The 13666-nt window shown below is 32.4% G+C and overlaps 1 protein-coding gene across 7 annotated transcripts in view; it reads left to right on the top strand.

The window, feature by feature from the left end:
- Positions 1 to 13299, top strand: part of LOC129265078 (nephrocystin-1-like) — a 35587-nt gene extending 22288 nt beyond the window's left edge. For 4 of the 7 annotated variants that reach the window (XM_064101785.1, XM_064101784.1, XM_064101789.1 and 1 more), the window contains 11 exons: positions 146 to 220; positions 650 to 722; positions 1039 to 1076; positions 1599 to 1684; positions 2008 to 2084; positions 6434 to 6533; positions 8355 to 8467; positions 8978 to 9051; positions 9446 to 9490; positions 9814 to 9930; positions 10499 to 13299. In XM_064101785.1, coding sequence (XP_063957855.1) covers positions 146 to 220; positions 650 to 722; positions 1039 to 1076; positions 1599 to 1684; positions 2008 to 2084; positions 6434 to 6533; positions 8355 to 8467; positions 8978 to 9051; positions 9446 to 9490; positions 9814 to 9930; positions 10499 to 10648 — 948 coding nt within the window. In that variant the 3' untranslated portion in view covers positions 10649 to 13299. Of the gene's footprint in view, positions 1 to 145; positions 221 to 649; positions 723 to 1038; positions 1077 to 1598; positions 1685 to 2007; positions 2085 to 3038; positions 3060 to 6433; positions 6534 to 8354; positions 8468 to 8977; positions 9052 to 9445; positions 9491 to 9813; positions 9931 to 10498 lie in introns of all 7 variants that reach the window. The other 3 variants (XM_064101783.1, XM_064101782.1, XM_064101786.1) reach the window with 1 other exon arrangement.
- Positions 13300 to 13666: the final 367 nt, after the last annotated feature.

The following is a 13666-nucleotide window of genomic DNA, read 5'->3' on the forward strand; positions in this document are numbered from 1 at the left end:
CATATTTTTTACATTCTGCTCTATATTAGTGTATTATTTGAGATTAAGAAGATTAAATGCATCAAGACACTGGCAGTGATTGCTTTAAATTTATATAAGTCTTGTGTTTATTCTGTTCTCGTTCAATGCTTGTATTTCTTTATAGATTCTCAGTAACATCCACACCATACAAGCCACATGGAACAAAAATGATCCTAAGACATGGAGGTTCTCACCAAAGGTAATTAATGAAATGAATCATCCTTATATTTGGAGTGGGAAGATTATATTTACAGATTTTGTACATGTTCTAATAGTATATTGACTGTATTTTTGTAAGTGTATCATTTGTAGAACTGATTGATTTGAGATTGAATTGGATGGTTAGTGTCCATATCTTCTACCAAGTTATGTTCAATATTCAGTGGAGTGCAATCATTTTGATTGAATGTATCAAAATGTGTGAAAATCCATTACATTCCCATCCATCTTCCATAAATTTAATAAAAAGTTTTAAGTGATCATTGAAGACATCACACATAAGCTACATTTTTTTCGTCAGTCCACTAGTAAAGTTGATCATCTAAGACAGTTTTATCTTAATATTCTTTCTTGTTTTGTTGATACATTAGTTCTATCTTTTTACCATCTTTTCATTACTTAACTGCAGGTTACATCCCTACTACCTAGTATATTAGATGGAGATTGTTTCATAAGGTCATCTCATACTGAAGAAAATATAGGTAAATAGAGTGATATTTTCTATTACGCTTAAATGTAAGATATTATACACATGTGTGAGTATGATTGAGATACTATCCAGTTCTCTTGAAGAAAAAAAATTAATGAAAGTGAAATATTCAATCATAGCTTGTATAACAAATCTTCATTTATATCATTCAACGATATTGTATTCCAATTGTAATAGACGGTGTAGAATCTACAGAGTCTAGTTGTCTGCCATTGTGTACTCTTCTAAAAATTTGTAAAACCATTGTTGCTTTACTCTGTAATGTTTAAACCTTATATATATTTTTTTTCTCCATTTTCAATTTGCAGGTCTTCTATTTGAACTGTGTCTTTCGTATGTCAGACCGGTAAGTCCGTAAAACACAGAGAGCCTTAATACATAATATTTAGATGTGAACTCGGTTCAATGTGTGATGCTTTCTAGAAAATGAATTGTGTAATAGTTAAGTTGCAATATAGTTCAGGAACTGTGAGCTATGTTTAATATGGTAGATAACTTAGATACTATGGTCCATATTGTGAAGTCAGGTTTAACTTAAACCATGGTCTAAGTCTGGTCTAAAATTATGGGGAGCCAAAAACTAAACAATTCTGCTTATATTGTATATTTCTTATATTTACTATTTTGATTCCCTTTGCTTTCATAATAAAGAAAATATTTCAGGTATCATTCTAGAAAAGTTGTAAATGATTTTAGTGTCAGAAGAGTTAATAAATTGAAAATAAACTAAGAGAGATTTGTGCCCTAATTGGATCTCCATAGTTAAACTACAACTTTAATCAGGGTTTAATTTAAACCTGAGTTCAGAATATGGGCCTATATGTGATGATTTGATATTCATTTTGCATTACATTGTCTCTCAATGTAGAAAACTGGAGAGAAAGGAGAATTGAGCTGTGGATGGGTCAATGTACCACTCTATGATACATCAACTGGAGCACCAATAGTTAATAAGTAAGTCAGATTATATCTTATCCTAGAGGTGTTTCATTAAGACTGGAGTGTGGAATGCCACAGTTTAATCATATTATATATAGTCTTTTTTTTGGTTTTAATAAAGCTAGACATTTATTTGAATACTTTTTAAATCCAGTCAACCCTGTTCTTGATGTCAAAACCAGATTAAATACTTTATTATTCATTTTGAGTTAAATCATTCTTATATTTGGCCCTTTCCTTGTCCATATAACACCTTGAAGAAATACTTTGAATAGATATTATCAAGAATATGTTTTATGTGACTGAGGATTGATGCATGCATATTTTTACAATTTCAGAATGTATGACCTTCAAGTGCAAGGTGGGACACCCTATGAACAGGAAGTAGAAGTTGACCCCTCCATCAGTAGGAGAAGTAAGTCACTATTCAGTGTCTTTAATTGAAAATACATTAAAATGGGAATAAAGTGTGTAACTTTTTCCTCATTTCTTTCTAATGATTTTTAAAATAAATTAGAAGGAATTTATCAAAATGTGTTAAGATGAAAATATTAACATCAGCAAGTTATTTCTCATTTGAAATATATTCTTGCGTCAAAATATGAAATTAGGTTAAAAAAGAAGAATCAGTTTAGATCCTGGGTACTAATCATAACAGAGCAGTAAAACACCCCTACATTCTCTTAATGGAACTAAAGATTACCGGTAAGTCAGCAGTTCATGAAAGTCTGAAGCTAAGATTAGATATTTATCAGCAAAGTGTCCAATAAAACTGTGGTATTAATAACTTCTATGTTTAATTAAAATACCAGTGCTATGTTACATGAGAGATACAATTAATCTTATGGTAGACATGATTAGGTCTGGCAAATCTCATTGATCAATTACAATTGATAATACGATTACTTGTCTCTCTTTGTTACATGACCCAGACTTGTTTCATTGATTTTTAAGGATCATGGTTTGTATTATTTTTACTAGAACCTTACAAGATTCACTGTTGATTAATTTGAGATTATACCATTTTAGTTTTTAGTTTAAGATGTGGAAAGCCTGTGAAAAGCAACATGTATATCTATGAACTAATTAGTGCTTTCCACAAATCAAGTAAATAAAATTATAAAATTTCACAGGTTAATTTTTGCCGGGTTAGTTATGACATTTATTATTTATTTTTTTAATGTGATGACTGATCAGTTTTGAAATTTCTATCTACGTTTTTCATTGTTTACATTTGTTTCTGTGAAGAGGCTGAAGGTAAGGATTGTTCAGAGAAAAAAGACAGATCATCCTTATTTTTTGATTCAATCTAACATTGCTTTCTTTAAAATTATTAATTAAACATATTATCTACATTCCAAACAATTAGAAGATTCAACAAGTTCAACAGGTATTTAGAGATTGTTTATCAATGTGATCAAAATACCCTGTGTTGGGCCTTGGTTTCTGATCTTCAATCCTTTTTAATGTTTTGGAATAAACAGGTATCTATTTGGTTGGTTTTTAATTTTCTGGGTTTGAAATTAAAGAAGAACACATTGTAATTGTTGTTTTGTTTGATGAAATTCAAGTGAGATTGAACAATAGCTTGGGAGACAAAACTAAAAGTACCTATAGAGAAAGAACGTAAAGTTGGAACATATAAGATTTCTTTTGGAGAAAGATCTTGAGCATTGTTAAATCACAAAGTTAATGTTTGAATTGAATCGAGTGAAATCTAAATGTCATGTTTTATGTCAGTTGGTTTTATATTTCATTGATTTTTTCAGGTCCAGTATCTTGCTATTTTCACACTTTCAAGTTTAGTTAACACCTGTTTTTGTCTTGCCTGCATAGCAGAGCGAGACTATAGGCGCCGCTTTTCTGATAGCGGCGGTGTCATCAACATTGAAATCTTAACCAAGGTTAAAGGTCAAGTCCACCCCAGCAAAATGTTGATTTAAATAAATAGAGAAAAATCAAATGAGCATAACACTGGAAATTTCATCAAAATCGGATGTAAAATAAGAAAGTTATGGCATTTTAAAGTTTTGCTTATTTTTCACAAAACAGTGATATGCACAACTCAGTGACATGCAAATGAGTCAGTCGATGATGTCCATCACTCAATATATATTTTTTTTTTTATTATTTGAATTATACAATATTTCATTTTTTACAGATTTGACCATAGGGACCGACTTGACTGAATTATATAGTATTAAACAATGCTAATTCCATATGTTGAGGGAGGAATTAATCACTGTTTCACTTGACAATGAGGAGAAACTAAGAATATTTAATATTTCATGTAATAAAATACAAAAGAAAAAATGAGTGGATGACGTCATCAGTCTCCTCATTTGCATATCAACTAGTATGTGCATATAACTGTTTTGTGAATTTAAGGGAAACTTTAAAATGTCATAACTTTCTTATTTTACATCCGATTTTGACGAAATTTTCAGTGTTATGCTTGTTCGATTTTTATTTTTTAATTCAAATCAATTTTTTGTTGGGGTGGACTTGTCCTTTAAGTTTTTGAAATTTCATCATAACTTAAAAGTATATGGACTTAGTTCATGAAACTTGGAGATAAGGGTAATATTGTATTACTGAAGATCTTGCCTGAGTTTCAGGTCATATGACCAAGGTCAAAGGTCACTTTAGGTCAACGAACTTTGACCATGTTGAGGGTATTTGTGTAATTGTAATTGTAACTTTGAAATTTTATGGATCTAGTTCTTGAAACTGAGACATAAGAGCAATTAAGTATTCCTGAACAACCTGTGCGAGTTTCAGGTCACATGACCAAGGTTAAAGGTCATTTAGGGTCAACAAACTTCGATAATGTTGGGGGTATTTGTGGAATTGTCATCATAACTTAAAAATTTTATGGATCTATTTCATGAAACTTGGACATAGGAGTAACCATGTATTAAGCCTGAGTCATATCGATTATTATGAAAACCGTTGTTCGACAGCTTTAATTCGATCGAACATCGATGCATCAAATTTTGAAGGCGCGGTGGGGAGAATCAAGTCAATTCTTTTTTGCTCCGGCAGTCGCGTCGATGCGCTATGCACGCATTGCATGCACTGGCCGGGTGAGTGTTGCACAAGCAGATGACAGAGCAAAGTTCGTTTGTATTTTCCATGATCACAAAACAAAAAAAGCCGGGGACCAATGCAGAATTCTTCCAAAAATATCATCAACAATATTTGCAGATGACAACATCTAAGTTTAAAATGAAACAATATCAAAGACATGAATCACGCAGAGTCGATCCGAACGATTTTCGGTCAACTAGCATTCGCGGTCCAGACTCGCACACACCAGCCCCGCCCACAGCCCCGTACACTCACTCTCCCGAAACGACAGGCGTGCTTGATGCCAGCGCCAGCAAACAAGTGCAACCAGCGGGAGCACTGTAACTTGCCTGAGATTGTGTAGTTGGATCCAAAATGAGCTCCAAATTGATGGGAATAAATACATGTACGTAATTTTCTCTGGATGGTCATTTGAATTGGTATTCAATGCTGATATAACAATTGTGAGGAAAGATTGTGGAATATGAGTTATGACGATGTTCGAGAATTAATCCTGGTATGATAATCCACTTTTTTATATTTTAAACACAAGACAAGAGCATGCGATCAAAATAAATATGAATGTAGTTCATGAAACATAAACATTAGTGTTTTGAAGTATGTTTTGCACATGTCTTAGGTCACATGATTGTCAAAGGTCATGTTGGGTCAATGGACATAGTATTTTATTATCATATGAGTGTTTTCTTTTGTGAATAATTATTCAATAGCTGTTTTCAAAGTCAGCACTGTTGCTATATTGAATCGCGCAATGCAGGCGAGACTGCCATAGGCATTCCACTTGTTTACATGTCACGTTCCATTTTGAAAAACAAACTTCCATTGCATTTTGCAGTCTTTCATTTTCATCATGCCATTTCTTTACAAGCCTAAAGAGTAATTAAGGCAGTTGAGTGACTTAATCCAAAGAAATCCAGTTATTGTTAATCTTTTTTTATTCCTTTTTTATAGACTTATTAATTTTTTAAAGGGAGACAAAAAATTAATGCTAAAAAAGTAATTCTTTTTTTTAATGTGTGTTCAGTTTCTGACACCTTTTGCACTAGATTGCACATATCACCTCTTCAAATTTTATGTTTCAGCTTTCATGGTTATTTGAATATTTCAAACTTGGAAGAAACGTAAATGTGACATATGGTATTTTTGTAACAGTTCTTGAATTTCCATGGGATATTCTGTTAAATTCACTTAGATACTTTTCACTAAAATTTAACTTAACTTCTTTGCTGTGTTCTGTTAATTTAATATTCCATTTGTGCAATCCCTTCAAATCTTAATTATCAAACTCTTAGTTTAAATTAAAAGTCTTTTAAGCGCCTGAATGTACTTAATAAGGCGGGGGGATGAGTTGAAATTAATTTGGCTGAAAAAGAAATTGAATATCATTAATTTTTAATATAACTCATTTTTGTATTTTTTAAATAAAATACAGTCCTTGACTATGATATAAGTAATTTGTATCTCTAAAAAGAAAGATAACATTTATTCAACAAAGATTAAAAAGCATTATAGCATTGAATTGATTTGTGAAAAATAAGCAATAAAAAGGTATATCATCAATCAGATTTAATCAGATTAAACAAGACCTAGTTAAGTTACAGTAACCAAGGTTGGGTTTCAAGTTAAGCAAGATTTTATTTACATCAAATTAAATCTCTTTCTTAAAATCTTTAGGCAGCTCAAGTAAATTCCGTTCAATGATGTCTGCAAACAAGCAACCAAGACTTCAGATTAAATTCATCACACCAACCAAAGAACAGAAGCCTCTATTAGAGTGAGTTCAGTAACATATTATTTTTATTCTTCTCTTTGTTCATTTGAAGGTATGCAGGAATATTTTTCTATTTTATTTTATTTTAATGGAAGATTGTAGCTGTGTTGTAATATTCAGTCAGCTTTGTGAAATTTGTGAAACATAAATTTTTAAGTAGCAGGATATGATCAAGGAACTCTTGTGAATCTATTGTAGTTGAAACTAAGTGATTTAAATCCTTTTGGGTGTCAACTCAAGAATGTGTAACCATTATCATTCTTATTTTTTTGCTATATTTTTTAAAGATGTTAACCCTGAAAGTGCCGGGTTATTAAAGGAGAATGAAACCCTTGAAACCAGCTGAATCCATATCAAAGAGAAAAATCAAAGAAACATATTGTTGAAAGTTTGAGGAAGATTGAATGAATAATAAGAAAGTTATGAGCATTCGAATATTGAGATCACTAGTGCCATGTAGATCCTCCCAACGGCAATGTGACCAAGATCTGTGATATCACACACGTACAACTCCCTCATTACTTTAGTACTTATTTCACTTATATTCTCACTTTTATAGAGTCTCTATCACAAGGTGAGGTGTTCTCTTTATGAGATGACAAGTACAGAGGTTTCACAACATTATATCATTGATGAATCGTTTGTCATATGATTAGAATGAGCAAAAAGAGATGTTTTGGGGTATATTTTCGGTGTCCAAATGGGATAGTTGTACGTGTGTGACATCACAGATCTTGGTCGCATTGCCAATGGGAGGATCTCCATAGCATTAGTGATCTCGACATTCAAATGCTCATAACTCTTTTATTGCTAGTCCTATTTTACTCAAAGTTTTGTTGATCTTATTCTTTGATTTTTCTGCTTTCACAAAAGCTAACTTGCTCCAAGAGTTTCATTCTCCTTTAAGACCCATCTCACAGCCGAGGAAGGCGGATTCCGCCCCCCCTGAGATCTTGGCCTTTGATCGCGCGAGTGCTGCAAAAATTTGCATGGTGGTAGTGTGCAATAAAATCTACAAGGCTATATGGTTAATTTTTTTGAAATAATAAGATTTTTAATTTCATGAATTAATTATGCTAATTTATGCATGAAATAAAACATTTGCTCTAATCAACTATCATACCGCCCCAAAACTGCTAATTTTTTATTCACAGACTTTGTAGGATCCCGGTCAAATGTAATTTTTAAAAAATTTGGTATCGCAAATTTTTTCTTATGTGTTTTATTGTGTTTTTTTATTTCTTATGTATTTCTTTGTTTTTTTACTGTTTATTGTTTTTTCGAAGGAAATTGTTGCAGACTTAACTCTGATCATAAACAAGACAAATTTAATTAAGTTTAATCAGTAAAAGTTGAAATAATGATACATTTATGAATTTTGGCTAAATACACAATTTGCATTGGATTTGTACACGAATTCACGTTTTTGAGCAGTTTTGGGGTCTGACATGCACTTAAATAATGTTGCGTAATTTGTAACCACGTACCCGGGCATCGCAAATTTGGTCTCAAAAGTTGTGCGAGATTTGAAAGCAAAGTCAGTGAGTGGCGCGGTTGAAAATTTTCGCGCGGCGGATTTATCGCGAAAAATGACGAGGGGGCGGATTCCCCCCCCCCCCCCCCCCCCCGGGCATTTTAGGGTTAAACTAAGGTGTTCTAAAAGATCATAATTAAAGATGAATAAATTTGATTTGTTTAAAACTCTTGTGATACTTCATTCAAATTTTTTTTACTTGCGTTATATTACATGCAATCTAATATTCAGCATGTTATGGTTGTAATCTACCGTGTAATATGATGATAAAATGGATCTTTCGTTTACAGCATGTTACCAGAAACGATTGTCAGCTCTCTCAGCTACCTTCCATTTCTCAGTATATTCCGTAATCTTCAAGCTGTAGAGGTCCTTCGGGATAGGATAGATCTCCAGAATGCAGGTACAGTTCTTCATCAGAACATTGATTTTTAGTTTGTTTACCTTAATCCATCTCCTTTGAACTATTTTGTGTTATTATGGAGTCATATAAGCTCACTGAATGCACATTACAAGCTGTATACAAAGTGATTTCAAACTGGCATATTGCATTTAATACAAATTCTCTTCTTCAGAATGAAGGTTCAGAATGAATATTAGAAGACTTACATTGAAATATTGCTTCACTGTGAACCTAAGTTTGGAGTGACTTCAATTCATAGCAGATTAGAAGACTGTTATCACTTTCACTTTTATACCATCAAGTGGGGTTTTCTATAACTTTTGATGTCATTTATCATATAGTATTTAGAAATTGGTTTGTTTGATTTGTCATGAAATTTTTTTTATATCACTTTCTGCATCTACTATATCCAAAGTCAGGTCACAGACTTATCGTGTAGTGTTGGATGAGCTTTAAGTATCAGACTCGGGATATTTTTTCTTTATATTCAACTTTTTTTTAAATATTCAGATCTGATTCATGACCCAGTGCTGGCGAATTTTCCTGAAGCCACAAAATATCCTGACATCATGGATGCATTAAGGGTAAGTCATCAATTTATTTATGCAAAATAATAAACAGTTCTTTTAATTACAAAATAACAAAAATAGGCATTCTTTACTCTTTCAGAAAGAATCCCTCCCTGCAAAATCCTCAGTAGCAGGACTCAATTTGAATACAGCTCCACAGATCACAAGTCTCCCCTATGACTCATTATCTGAATGAAATTTCTCCTGGAAAAATATAATGCAAAATGATGATGAAAAAAGGAGAAAAAGAAATTAAAGAAGTGTAACATTGATATATCTTATGTTTGTAGTACTGAAATAGATCTGTGACAATTTTTTTATATTATTGAGCAAGTTATGAATGGAGTGAAATGATGATGGCTACTTCACACATTATATATTTCACATATTCTGATATGTTTTCTGGCAGAGTTGCTGGGCAGACAAGAAACTAAAGAACAAGAAGATTGACAAGGTAAAACATTTCCTCTGATTACATCTATACCTATCACTATCTAGCTGTATTTCACTTTATTGTTTATGCATCCACAACAGAATATGCTGTGAGTGTCTACATGCATAGATGATTCTGAATGGAGTTTTCAAACAGCTGCATGGAATGGAGGCTATTGTAACAATATATATATATTACATTTTTAAACCACTATTTAGCATATCAACAGAATTAGTAAGCGATTGTGTGAGTAAACTTTAGAAATGACTTAGATATGGATGAAATAATGCCAAAAGTCTTCCTAACACAACTGAAACTAAATATGATTTTGTTTGTTGTTACAGAAGAATCCAGAGCAGATGAAGGAGCTATTCATGACAACCTTCATGGATTCAGTGTATCCTATTATGAGACTACCATCATTACCTCCTTATAAATGGGCTGATGAAGAAAGAGACATCGTAAGTAATTTGATTACTCTAAACAGAATATACAGTGTTTTTTTGGGGGGGGTGAAATAATATATTTTCTGAATAGGAGCTGCTTTGTATATTTCTATTTGTCCCAAATTAAACCTTGCCGTATTGAACCTAATATCAATTTGCTTTTTTTTGTTGCAATTTTCAAGGGCTATTTAGAACATTGTGAGAGTGTTCTACTCCTTATTACCCCCTGGACTCTCTTATCTGTTCTGTACATGATGTTTTAAGAAATTGATGTAGACTATATAATTTGAAAAGTTGGGATTTATGCTGTATATGCTTCTTTGTCATACATTAGATAGGAACCATCACCACTGCCCCCTATGCCACAATCTAAATGTGTGTTAACATCCTATGAAACGTAGGTTAATTCTATACAACATATTCCAGTTGCCAATGAGGTAGAACTGGTACTGTTTTGAATCATCGAGTAACTCTCCTGATGTTCGAGGTATGTATTCTGTATTTTTTGTAATATAATACATTTTTAAACTAAGTTCATCCCAATATATTTAATTAGTTGTTTTCACTCTTTTTAAACTTGCAGGAGAGATGGCAGGTGATCTCAGAGTTTCTTCAGTCAAACAAACAGAAAGGGATCCTTGCCTCCTTCTTGGCTCCTGGTGGAGAACATAGTCCTTTTGACATGACAGAGGTAGCCTTCAATCTATTTGACTCCTTTCAAGAACTCAAGTGATTGTTCTCATCCAAGAGATCAATCATTGCCTTGTTCCAAGCTCAAGATAGAGAACAGTCACCCAATGAAGGTCCATTCCATTCAATCTTATGCATGCTTTTTACAAACTGAAGTGGTTGTTCTCATCCAAGGGACCAAGCCTTGCCTCACGTTTAGCTCAAGATAGAGAACAGTCACCCAATGAAGGTCCATTCCATTCAATCTTATGCATGCTTTTTACAAACTGAAGTGGTTGTTCTCATCCAAGGGACCAAGCCTTGCCTCACGTTTAGCTCAAGATGGAGATTAGTCATATTGACATAACTATGGTTCATGGATGCCTTTAGATAACTGAAGTGATTGTTCTAATCCAAATCCTTTCATCTTTTATGGCATAGAGTGCAAATTTTTTGACCAAACAGATATTACCTCCAATCAATTGAAGTGATGGGCCTCATTACTATTGCCCATTGTCGTCAATCTCCTGGAGTAAACACAAGGACTATCTGTGCACTTCCATTGCCTTGGATCTTCTGGACACCTCATTCCAAGAACTGGATTGATTTGACCTCATTAGTTCCTGATAGAGGAATAGTCATGTTGATGGGATGAAAGACATAGTGGACATTTGTACAAGTTAATGACTTGAATCAAATTAGAATACCAAGAAAGAATGTTATGAACATGTAACTGAAAACCCTTATTTCTTTTATTTTGAGATCAGTACTTTGGATTTGTCTCATGGACCCTATAGTCTTTATGGACATTATTGTGGTTTAAGCTGAAGAAAAACGCATAAAGGGTGTAAAAAAGAAAGCAAAGGACCAAATAAATTCTTATCAGAGATGCGAACTTGTAAATTTATTTTATTGCCAACATTTTTCAATGTTTGTTTGTTGTTGTTGTTGTTTTTTTTTTTTTTGGGGGGGGGGGAATTGACAAAGTACAAGTATTTCCAAATTTTCATTGAGTTTCAGATATCCGTACACTCATATTTAAGGGATTCATATCAATTGAGAGTATTCTTTGATGCTCTTTGACAGAATAAAAAAATTGAGCAATAATATCTTAAATAAACATTAAAATGTCAAAATAATACATCAGGATTTTCTTCAATGAATACTCATCTGTTTAAGGATTATAGTGGTTTTTTTCTGCTGTGGGATAAGAAAAATGGGTGTCAGCTGTGTGTAATTTGCGTTTGTAAGGGATAATTAAAGATGGATCTGTAATCTGCCATGTACTTAAAATGAGAATATGTATATATATATATTTTCACCTTGCTCTCTGCATTCTGCACTGAATTTTGTATTGTAAACTATTACACTCTGGGAAAGATGCCCAAAAAAAATGTGCTTCTAAATATTAACATGTTTTGGACCTGCTATTTAATACTGATATATGTTGGTTTTAATTAAAACAAAAATTTCAGGAAACAAGATTATTTCAAAATCAAAGTACATGAGTATTAAAAAAAACACATTATTTACTTATTCTCTGTGACTGACTATGAGGTATTAAAATGTGTGATGAGTATGTTCTTGTCAGCAATTTGAAGAAAATATAAATGATCTACTTTGTATTTTAGATATTTCACATTTCCAATTTAGAAATAAGGCAAAGAGTACACTTTCATGTTTTCTAATTAATACACATACTTTTTCATTCGAATTGTATTAGATTTGTTAATATATATGCAATGTGAAGTATCCTTAGTTTGAATATTTCCCTAATGTTGATAACATTGCCCAAATTTTATTGAATATTACAGAGAATCTTAAATGGATTTAAACAACAGTGTGTTCACTGACTTCATTCCATTTTTAATTTGCTCTTTCTCAGAATTATGTATGTTATGTTTGTTATTTTTCTTTAAGTAAACAGAGAAACAATTTCAGACACAAACATCCAAGGTTTACTACTTGATTTATAGGATTTTAATGTTGGCCTGTGTATTTTGGTTTCTATAACACTGTGTAGTTGGTTTCACCCCACTGCATATGTCTATCATGAAGACTACATGTAGAGCCTCTCTGTGGTAGGTTTGTTGTCATTTTGATTCAGCAGTATATTGATTTTTATTACCCTGTTCTCATTAATTACAGGATGAATTCCTTTGAATACACTGAGAGCTGGAAGCATCAGCTCAATATTTAGCTGTGGTAATAATTTTATAGTGCTCCTCTGAATAGATTATATCTAAATAGATGGCGCAATATAAATATTATTTATTATCTCTCCCTCTCTCTCAATATTTTGATTTGAAATTTGATTTTGGTGATCATTTTGTTTGTGAATGAATTTAGAATGATTATGGGATGATGTGCAATATGTTCTCACAGTTGAATGAAATATAAGAGTTATTTCTACTGTACTGCCAATTACTATTTTTGTCTTTTTTACATACCACCAATTGTTGAAGTGATGAAATTTGTGACCAAATAAGAAATGGTCAGCAAAGAAACTTTAGAAAATTTCGTCAACAAATTTGATCAGAAGCACAACACCTTGAAAGTTTATTGACCAAAGTCATGAAAACATAACCTTGATTCTGAATTGTTGCAATCCAAAGATTGTAAACCTGTAATTTTTGTGATGCTATTTGATGACCTAATTGAAATAGGGATATCTAGTAAATTAACAATAAAATTTTTGCTGAAACTGTAATGGAATTTACTTGTGTAATGTTATTCATTATTATTTGTTTGTCAAATAGTATAGATATATTATAGGGTGCAAAGTCATTTACAAGAAGGGAGGGGGCCTTCTTGCTCCCTCCTTTTAGAAATTATAAAACCTACCTTATGGTGCAAAAATTCATATAAATATGCAACAGATTTCCAGTTTCAAAATGAAAAATAAATGCCCTCGGGGCCAGCTTGGTAACTTCTCTTAAGATATTTTACATACACTTGCCCCCCCCCTTTCCTCCCTCCCCCCAAAAAAAAATATCTTATAAATGGCTGCTAGAGGGCGGAATAAGATAAAAGGGAATGTCAGAAATTAAAACTTCTTGATAACAGTCATAACAATAAATGA

Source organism: Lytechinus pictus, chromosome 7 (assembly GCF_037042905.1).
Source record: "Lytechinus pictus isolate F3 Inbred chromosome 7, Lp3.0, whole genome shotgun sequence".
NCBI classification, from domain to species: Eukaryota; Metazoa; Echinodermata; class Echinoidea; order Temnopleuroida; family Toxopneustidae; genus Lytechinus; species Lytechinus pictus.